The sequence below is a fragment of the Eurosta solidaginis genome, chromosome 1 (genome assembly GCF_040869045.1).
Source record: "Eurosta solidaginis isolate ZX-2024a chromosome 1, ASM4086904v1, whole genome shotgun sequence".
Taxonomy (NCBI): domain Eukaryota; kingdom Metazoa; phylum Arthropoda; class Insecta; order Diptera; family Tephritidae; genus Eurosta; species Eurosta solidaginis.
The window spans coordinates 256,987,997-256,997,847 of NC_090319.1; the positions used below are offsets into that span (position 1 = coordinate 256,987,997).

Below are 9,851 nucleotides of genomic sequence, written 5' to 3' on the forward strand. Positions count from 1 at the left end.
ATAACTACCCCTTTTGGAATGTTTGAATTCGTAAGAATGCCTTTCGGTTTACGAAACTGTGCTGAAACTTTCCAACGCTTTATTAATGAAGTATTTTCTGATTTAGATTTTGTATTTACATACATTGATGACATTCTTATTGCCAGTGATAATGAAGATCAACATATAAATCATTTAAAATCAATTTTCAAAAGACTTGAAGAATATAATTTAAATATCAAACCTTCAAAATGTACTCTCGGTGTAAATAAATTAAATTTTTTAAGTTACGAAATTTCAGGCGAAGGTATTAAACCATCTTTAGATAGAATTGAAATTATAACAAATTTTGAAAAACCAATTTCTATAAATAAATTACAAAAATTTTTAGGTATGATAAATTACTATCACAGATATATTAAAATGTTAGCAACAGAACTTAGTCCTCTGCATGAAATGTTAACACATGCAATTAAAAACAAACTCAAACAATTAAATTGGACAAATGAAACCACAACAGCTTTCGAAAATGTTAAAAAACTTTTTTCTAAAAATACCTTACTTACACATTTCGACAAAAATGGTACTTTATCATTAGCAGTAGATGCATCAAATGTTGCTATTGGAGCAGTTCTTCAACAAACTAGCAATAATATACTAGAACCTTTAGCTTATTTTTAAAGAAAATTAACTACAACAGAAACTAAATATTCAACATTTGATCGTGAACTTTTGGCAATTTATAATTCAATTAAACATTTTAAACATTTTCTTGAAGGTAGAACTTTTACAATTTATACTGATCATAAACCTTTAATTCATGTTCTAAATTCTAAAGTAGATAGATCTCCTCGTCAACTACGTCATCTTGAATATATTGCTCAATTTACAAATGATATTCAATATATACGTGGAAAAGACAACATAGTTGCCGACACACTTTCCCGTATTCCAGAAATAAATACAATTTCAACTCAAGATATAAATTTAGAAACTTTATATAAAGAACAGCAAACTGATACATTTTTACAAAAAACCATTTCTGATCAAAATTCTAAAAATAATTTAAAAGAAATTCATATTCCAGTTATTAATTTAAATATATGGTGTGATGTTTCTCTACAACCTTTTCGACCTTATGTTCCACATTCTATGAGAAGAATTATATTTGACAAAATTCACTCATTATCTCATCCAAGTATAAGAACAACTAGAAAATTAATTCAAAATAAATATTATTGGCCTAACATGCGTAAAGAGATTAACGATTTGACTTCATCTTGCATCAATTGTCAAAAATCCAAAATTTCAAGACATACTAAATCTCCTATCCAAAAAATTCAAATACCATCAGGCCGTTTTGAACATATTCATATGGATATTGTTGGACCTCTTCCAGTTTCAAATGGAAATTGTTATATTTTAACAATTATTGACAGATTTTCACGTTGGCCTGAAGCTTATCCGCTTAAAGATATTTCAACAAATACTATAGTAAAAACTTTTATTCAAAATTATATACCACGATTTGGTATACCATTAAATATTACAGTAGATCAAGGTTCACAATTCACCTCAAAATTTTTTACAGAATTAACTAAACTTTTAGGTTCTCATAAAATTCATACATCTCCTTACCATCCCCAAGCAAATGGCATGATAGAGAGATTTCATCGAACTTTAAAAGCAGCAATTATAGCATCAAACGACTCGGTTCATTGGTCTGACATTTTACCATTCATTCTACTTGGTTTACGAACTTCTATTAAAGAAGATTTAAAATGTTCATCTGCTGAACTTGTTTATGGCCAAACACTTAGAATACCTGGTGAATTAATTATTTCAAATAGTAATAAAGAACATGATTTTTCTAATGACGCTCTTCATAAAATAAGAGAATATTTTTCGCTTGTTCGTTCTAAAGTTTTTCATCATAACAAAGAAAATTTTTTCGTTCCTAAACAATTAGAAAATTGTGAGTATGTTTTTGTTAAAGTTCTTCGTAAATCTAATTTAGAATCACCTTATGAAGGACCTTTTAAAGTTATATCTAAGAAACATAAAACATTTACAATTCAATACAATAATACTATTAAAAATATTTCAATTGATTTACTTAAACCAGCAAACATACTTATTAACACTAATTTAAATACAAATACATTAAACAACAAAAAACAAAAAAAGGTTACATTTAATATTAATTAATAATTTGTTTGTTTCAAATTTTCTTGGAGGGGGAGTAAATATAGTGTTAACTACTTTGTACTCTTTACTTTAATTTTTAAAATAATTTTAATTGAGTTTTCGTGTTAACTTAAAATTTTGAATAACTTCAAAAAAAAAATTCTAATTAGTTTGAAAATATCTAAACTCAAAAATAAACAAAAATAAATTTTTATATTTAAAATCAAAATAAAAGATTTTTTAAATATCAACTTGAATGTTGATATAACAGTATTTGATGAGGGCTATTGTTTCGGTTCTTGGGGCCGTTTCTTCCTCCACCGGAAAGTAGGCAGAGGCCAAGATTGCCTCTTGGGGTTGGAATTTTAGCCCAAACTGCTACGAGATCAGCCGTCATAAACTGTAAAAGTGGAAGAAACATTAGTTGGTTGCTTAAAAGCATCGCCGATCTTGGGCGCGAACTGGTGGCATAAATTAACTTACCATCAGTACTGTTCAGGCCTTTTACGGCACCGTGTTGAATCCAGGGCTCCTGGATGAAGGCTATTCCCAGACTTTCTTCTGCAAATTTTTTAATTAGGACGTCTGAGGCTGCATTGGCATGGTGAAGATTCACCTGAAGGCATTTCAGACGTCTTTGCTTTTGGGCTTTGATAGGGAGGGGGGACACTATTTATGGCCTTTGCGGCCACGTGTAGCCACCTTCCTTGCACTATGGTAAAGCGACATTACGGCTTCTTCGGCCGTTCGTCCTCGTCCTTTTTTGGTCCCTTTCCTGACATTGGGGCTCCCACGAAGTGGTTGCCTTGTTGCCGGGTTTTGGGGAACTGGCTGGCGGACTGTCGCTGCCTCGTTTGGCCTCTGTGGGCCAACACTAGACCCAGAAGGCCTGGGCTCTTCTTGAGAAGGATTTTGGGGGGTGTCGGATTGACTCGGCAAATCCTGCTGTTCAGTAGGTAAATGCCTACTAGATATCTTCTGGTTCGTCGAAGAGCATGATTTGTCATCGTCAGCCGTATCATCCCCGTCACCCTTATTGTCACTGCCGCTGGTATTTTTATTTACCAGGGGCAGGGATTGCTTGGTTTTGGGCCTTAACTTGACACTGTCAAACCCACAGAATATCAAGTAGTTGCATTGGTTTAATAGCTCCGCAGACAACGGATCGACGGCTATAGTAACTTCCGCCTCCATGGACTTTCGAATCCGGTTGAGGATTCTCCAGTTCCTGGTATTCAAGCCGACATTTTGGGCCTCAGCTAACCTCAAGATGTCGTCGTTTCAGGGGCATTCCTCTTCCTTACCCCACGAGAATGATGCGACGTGGTATATCCGCATCAGATACCACCTTCAGCTTGGCCATGGAGTGAGCTTTGGGGCGATAGCCCTTAGCCACTCCGCGGTGGTTGCATCCCTGCAGGTGATAGAAGGCCAGCCTGGGCGAGTTGTGCAACCGCTAAAGGTGGGCTTTATAGCACCATCTTTTTGGCTCAACACCTCCCAGGATGGCCTTCAGTTCCCCTGAAGACCAGACCGTGGCTGGATAGTCGGGAGGTATAATGCCCAGCCTTACTCCACTCAGGACATCCCTGAAAGTTGCCGACTGCTTGGTTGTTGCATCACGATAGGGAGGCATGGTTGCCTCGACATTTGATGCACAGCTTTCCACAGGCTTCATTGTAGCTAATCCCCCTGGCCAATAAACGCTTTAGACGTTTTCGAGCGGCACCACTTTGCATTCCGGCCAGGCAGATCGCTTTTCGCCGGAGAGGCAAGGAGCCCCTCTTCATCCTCCGGCGAGACTGTGGATTGTGACTCTACCCGATTTGCATCATGCAGAGTCCCCACATCTACCATCTCCACGTTATGCAGGGGACTATTCGGCCCAGGCAAGTCTGTGGCGACAGCTGATTCGGCTTGCACCGAAAGGTCACATTCGACCTGATCTATTGGGAGCTGTTCAGCTCCATTTTGGTTGTTTTTTGTATTATTTTTATCCATAAAAATACCCACGAGTATGGGGGAAGTTAGGTCAGCTGGGACATAGCCCCCAGTATCCCAGCAAGACTAATTACAACCAGAGGGCGTCAGGTATCTGGAGGTCACCGTTATAAGACACTAACATAGTGCCATTCATCCCATGAGCACGGTTCGGATGACACTCAGAATTACGGGTTTAATCGAGTTGTCCTCTCTAGATCCGCCATATTTGTTAGCAAAGCTTGGGCACCTTATTCAGGGTGTGACTCTTCGCCACGTAAGGCCGTTCTTGAACTAAAAATAGCACCTTTTTATAGGAAAACTTGGCCCAGGGGAAACGGAGTGCGGATGGGAGATGGGAGAAGAAGGGAAATCTGGTTGAAGGGAGGGGAAACGGGTCGCCGCCGAAGCGTTACCAGGTTTCACCGCGAGGAGGCTCCACCCCAATGTGGGGGGAGGGTGCAAGCACCTACGAGTCGACGTTTTGGGATGACACCGGTGTGTGCAAGGCGAGACATCCCCATCTTATATCAGTGAGTTAGCGAATATTAATATGTACCAGTAGGGTACTTAAGTATTAAATGGATATATTTACTTGAATGCTTATAACTTTTGTATTGGTCCATCGATTTTGTTGAACGAAAGCTCTTTTTTTTTTTGTAATAAAACAGAGCTTAGAGAGAAAACAAAAAAATCTGCAAAAGCTAACTAACTGATATACGAATACTAACATATATGTACCAGTAGGGTACTTAAGTATTAAATGGGAATATTTACTTGAATACTTATAACTTTTGTATTAGTCCATCGATTTTGTTGAACGAAAGCTCATTTTTTTTTTTAATAAAACAGAGCTTAGAGAGAAAACAAAAAAATCTGCAAAAGCTAACTGATATACGAATACTAACATATATGTACCAGTAGGGTACTTAAGTATTAAATGGGAATATTTACTTGAATACTTATAACTTTTGTATTAGTCCATCGATTTTGTTGAATGAATGCTTGTTTTTTTTTTTTTGTAATAAAACAGAGCTTAAGGAGAAAACAAAAAATCTGCAAAAAAATAAAAAGTTTTCGAGATCCTTCCTCGCAAAGTACAATTTTTTTTATATTTTTACAAAAAAAATTGAAAAAATCCGTAATGATTCTTCGTTATCTTTGAATCTGCAGGGCCTTATTACCTTTTAAAAGCTTCAAACCCTTTTGGAATTGCTGAATTCGTTCTTGAGATATATATGTATGATTAAGTGGACCCAAATTTTTTTGAAATAACGGTAATTCGTAAATATCTCAAAAACGTTACCATAGAATTAAAAATAACCTTGATTTTCAGAATCAGGAGTGATTTTACATTGGAATTTCATAATGGCGTCTCTGGTGTATTTTGGCTGTAAACCAGTGTAATTAGTGGACCGCTTTGTGTTTGCGTCGACTTTAAATAAATAAAATTAAATCCCTTCATGACTGTTTAAGGCTTTAGGGGCTGCATCTCTTTACAGCTATTGTGTTAATAGCCATTTAATCTGTTAACAGGCATATTCCGTTATTATTCATAATTAACTCTGCTGCGCAATAGTCGAAAGATGTTGCAGGCGCAAACTTCGGTGGAAAGCAGCGGAGCGTAACAAAATTCTAGTAGGTCACTTTCACCACACAAAAAACTTTAAAACAATTTTTAACATAATTTAAGCACAGAAATACACTGATTGGAGTTTTAGAGCAGGGATCGCCACAAGTTTCTTATGAAAGCGTAACCACACCTACTTTAAAAAAAAAAATAAATAAAAATGGCGATGGAGCTAGTAAAAAGTACACTGTAAAAACTTCGAAAATTCTTAAATGATCTTATTATAGAAAGAAAATTATACATTTCGTAATCCTGATAGAAGGTAAATTCATTCGATTTTTTTTAATTAAATTTTTTATATTTTTTAAATTTTTTTTATATTTTTATTTATTTTTTTTTATTTTTTTTTTTGTTTTGTTTCGTTTTTTAGAAACAAAATAATATATATAAAAATGATTTTGTAATTCTGATAAAAGAAGTATTCATTCAATTATTTTATTTAATCTTTTATATATTTTTTTTTATTTTTTGTATATTTAAAAATTTTTTTTGTTTTGTTTTTAATTTTTTTATTTAATAGTATTTCGGAAAGAAGGATTAAAGTGGAGATATTAACCTGCTGTAAATTGTCCGCAATTAATTTATCTATATCTATTTTGATGTTTGTGGTTGATAATTTCAGAAGCGCTTCTAAATGCTGATTTGTAACTCTATTTCTGTTATTTGTTTTTATTTGCTTAAGGAATGAAAAGGAGCTTTCACAAATGTACGTACTACCAAACATTGAATAAAATTTTAAAACTTCTTGACGCAGGAAGGGATATTTCTCCTTGCTTACACCTTTCCAAAAATTAATGCCTTTTAAAACTAGTAGCTGTAGTTCAGAGTCACATTGTAACTCGCATAGCTCCATTTGCAATTCTGGGCTCTGCTCATTTGCATCGCATGTCATGGGTATAAAAAGAATTGGTAACATTTTCCTGTTGCTGAGAGCTTTAAAGTAATTTTTATTTTGATATTCGCTTTAGTCGCATGAACCTGTCAAAACTGATAAATATGCATGCATGCCGAAATAAAGACATGAATTAATAATACCCAAATACCTATTTACATACGTCCCATTCGATTTGCTTGAAATATGGTATATAAATTTGCCTATATTAGTATTTACTATCCTTTTTTCAGGGAAGTAGACCAGAGACGGACTGGGACTGGGATTAGGACTAGGTCTGGGACTGAGACGGGGAGTAGTACTGGGACTGGGACTAGTAATGGGACTGGAACAAAATACATACCACCCTCTGGGACTGGCAATAAGGGATGAAGAGGAATGAGAAGAACTTGAGAGCAGAGAAAAGAGAAAAGGAGAAGGAGACTGTCATCGAGTTCTGAACTATATTCCAAGTTTCAAGCATGTAGCTTAGCGGGAAGTTACTTAAATTTCGATTAGAATTCTTTTCGCTAAATAAAAAACCGTTTAAAAAAAACCCGGCTATTATTTATTATATCCTATTAGATAAATGAGTGATAATCTTGAATTATCTGCTCCGGTTAATAATGGTGAAACAAAGCATGCATGTACTTCAAACTTATCAATAATATGTATATTCCATATTCAATTTTTAAGTTCAAGTGAGACCAAATAAAATTTTGTCAGTGCACGTCTATTCATCATTTTGTTTTCTAAAAAAATAGCTACAACTAATCAGCGCAGGTCTACTTTCCATTTTGTTTTCTAAAAAAATAGATACAACCAATTAGTGCACGTCTATTTTCCATTTTGATTTTTTAAAAAATAGCTACAACCATTCTGCGCGCAGAAATGGCGCTGGCAAGTTCACAAACCCAGTCGGACTTGGTAGCTTTCAAAATTAGCGCATTGCATTGTTTTCTTGAATGCTTTTAAAAATACTTCTACATGCGTTCAATTCAAATTAATTTAATTATTAAATATATCAAACAAAGTTTCATTGTTTTGGTACAGGTGAAACAAAAATATACCCAAAAATATTACTTCAAAAGTAATTTTACACGAAATTAAAGCAGTTGAGTTCCTAATGGGTACAACAGAATACATACGGTTGTGGGCGAGATGATAGAATGCCTGCGCGCGGGGATGTGTGGTGCGCTTGCCTATGTGGTGCGCATGCCTGACCGTTTTACAAAAGCAATTGCGTGAAAGCGCTTATGGAGTGACGACCCCTGTTTTAGAGAGTAAAAGTTGAAATTCTGAACACGTTACCTAAATTAAAAGTGTACAAATAATTATTAAATTACAAATACAGACAGTGGTAGTTAACAAATTCTGCTGTGGTAAGTGGTGAATGTGACCTACTAGAAGTTTTGTGAAGCTTGCTTGACACGATTTTTCGTCCCTGCAACATCCTTACTTTTCGATAATTTTGCAAGCACTAAACTCAATGCCACCAATAGCGCAATAACACCACCAAAAGCCACTGGTAAGCAGCTAAGCAGCGTCAAAAATTCGCTTGGTGTTATAGTGCTAAGGCCAGGTTTTTCAGTGCGAATTTAAACTCCAGTTAAAGTTGACTAGAGTTTAACCCTGCCACTTCGGCCGCCTAAGCTGAGATGAGCAGCAAAGTTGTATGTTATCGAACAAAGTGGCAAGGTTAAACTCTAGCCAACTTTAAGTAGAGTTTAAACTCCCACTAAAAAACCAGGAATAACTCACTGAGTTAATAACGGCCTTATGGCCGAGACACAATCAATTTGTTCATATAGATGCGTTCAACGCAGTAATATCGCCACAATCACGGAAGATTTTGCGTTTGGAAATATAAGGAACTTCAGGATCGGCAATTGAAGTTCATTTCGCCTTGCCCATTCACGTACAAAATTTTTCGAAGCAAGAAAAATACTTGCTAAAATATTTTGTGTCCTATTCATTTGTTAAATTGCAGAGTTTGACTGTGAAAAATGTGGGAAAAAAATTACCAACGAGTGGAGAGAATAATTTCACTTGCAAATTGTGAAAGCACCCTTAGCCAAAGCAAATGTCAAATTCTTCTTTTTATACTTTACATGCAACAATTGAAAAAGTATAGGTATATTAAAGGCCGCGTTGCCAACCTAAAAATAAGTAATTAACAAATTATCTGGCTCACAAATTGAACCAGACTTCTATCTCGATTTATCTGGCTCAAATCGTTGTTGCATTTACATGCAAAATTATTTATCTGGCTCAGGATTTTGCATCCGGATGATAGCTATTGACTTCATCTGTCTGGTTTTATTGTGCCATGTGCATGCATATACATATGCTCATGGCGGAACAATACAAGGTGGCAGCATGGTGACATAGCTACAAACATAAATAAAAGTTACATGCAATTTGTTTTTATAAATTCGATGGACAAATGTCAAAATCGTACAGCGCCGGAAGTTGATGTATCAAATCAAATAAAAAAAGTTTATAATCTGTCCCGTGCTGCCACCTTGTATGGTTCCGCCATGCATATTCCAATATTCATGAAATTGGAAATTTTTAATTTCAGAGGCGCGCACATCCTGGATTATGCCTTTCACAGCTGGAGGATTTTTACATATTGCACTCGTCACAGTATTACCAGATCTATTAAAGGAAGAAGAAAAGTTGGAGTCTCTTAAGCAATTACTCGCACTATTATTCGGTATAATGTTAATGGCTTTTATGACAGTTTTTTTTGAGTCGTAAGCGGAAATTTAAGAAGCATATATTTATTTTTCGTATTATTTAACACTGTACTAAATTATTGTACCGATGTACAGATGTGCATATGCACATAAATCTAAAAATAAATTACCTTTTAAAACTGTTTGGTGCTCGCTCGAACATTGTATATAATTGGGGTAGTTACAGTACATATGGTATCATTACCCAGCGAATACACTCCATCTGTGAGCACCCTTCTATAAGTCAATATTTTATAAACATTAAGTTATATTAAAAAAAAATACATATGTGACCTGAGGCCCTATTCAGAACTATGAGTTCTGAAATGTACATTTTTCTTTCATACAAATTATATGAAGAAAAATGTACATTTTAAAACTCATAGTTACTGAATAGGGCCCATGGAATCATGAAAGGGACCTATTGTGCGAAAATACCGTTGTTCACTTTTTGAGTGATTCT

The 9,851-nt window shown here is 35.2% G+C and overlaps 1 protein-coding gene across 13 annotated transcripts in view; it reads left to right on the forward strand.

The window, feature by feature from the left end:
- The window catches only part of Zip99C (Zinc transporter Zip99C), a 96,073-nt gene extending 86,542 nt beyond the window's left edge, over positions 1-9,531 (forward strand). For all 13 annotated transcript variants that reach the window (XM_067760448.1, XM_067760452.1, XM_067760450.1 and 10 more), the window contains one exon: positions 9,232-9,531. In XM_067760448.1, coding sequence (XP_067616549.1) covers positions 9,232-9,410 — 179 coding nt within the window. In that variant the 3' untranslated portion in view covers positions 9,411-9,531. The remainder of the gene's footprint in view (positions 1-9,231) is intronic.
- The last annotated feature ends 320 nt before the right edge of the window (positions 9,532-9,851 follow it).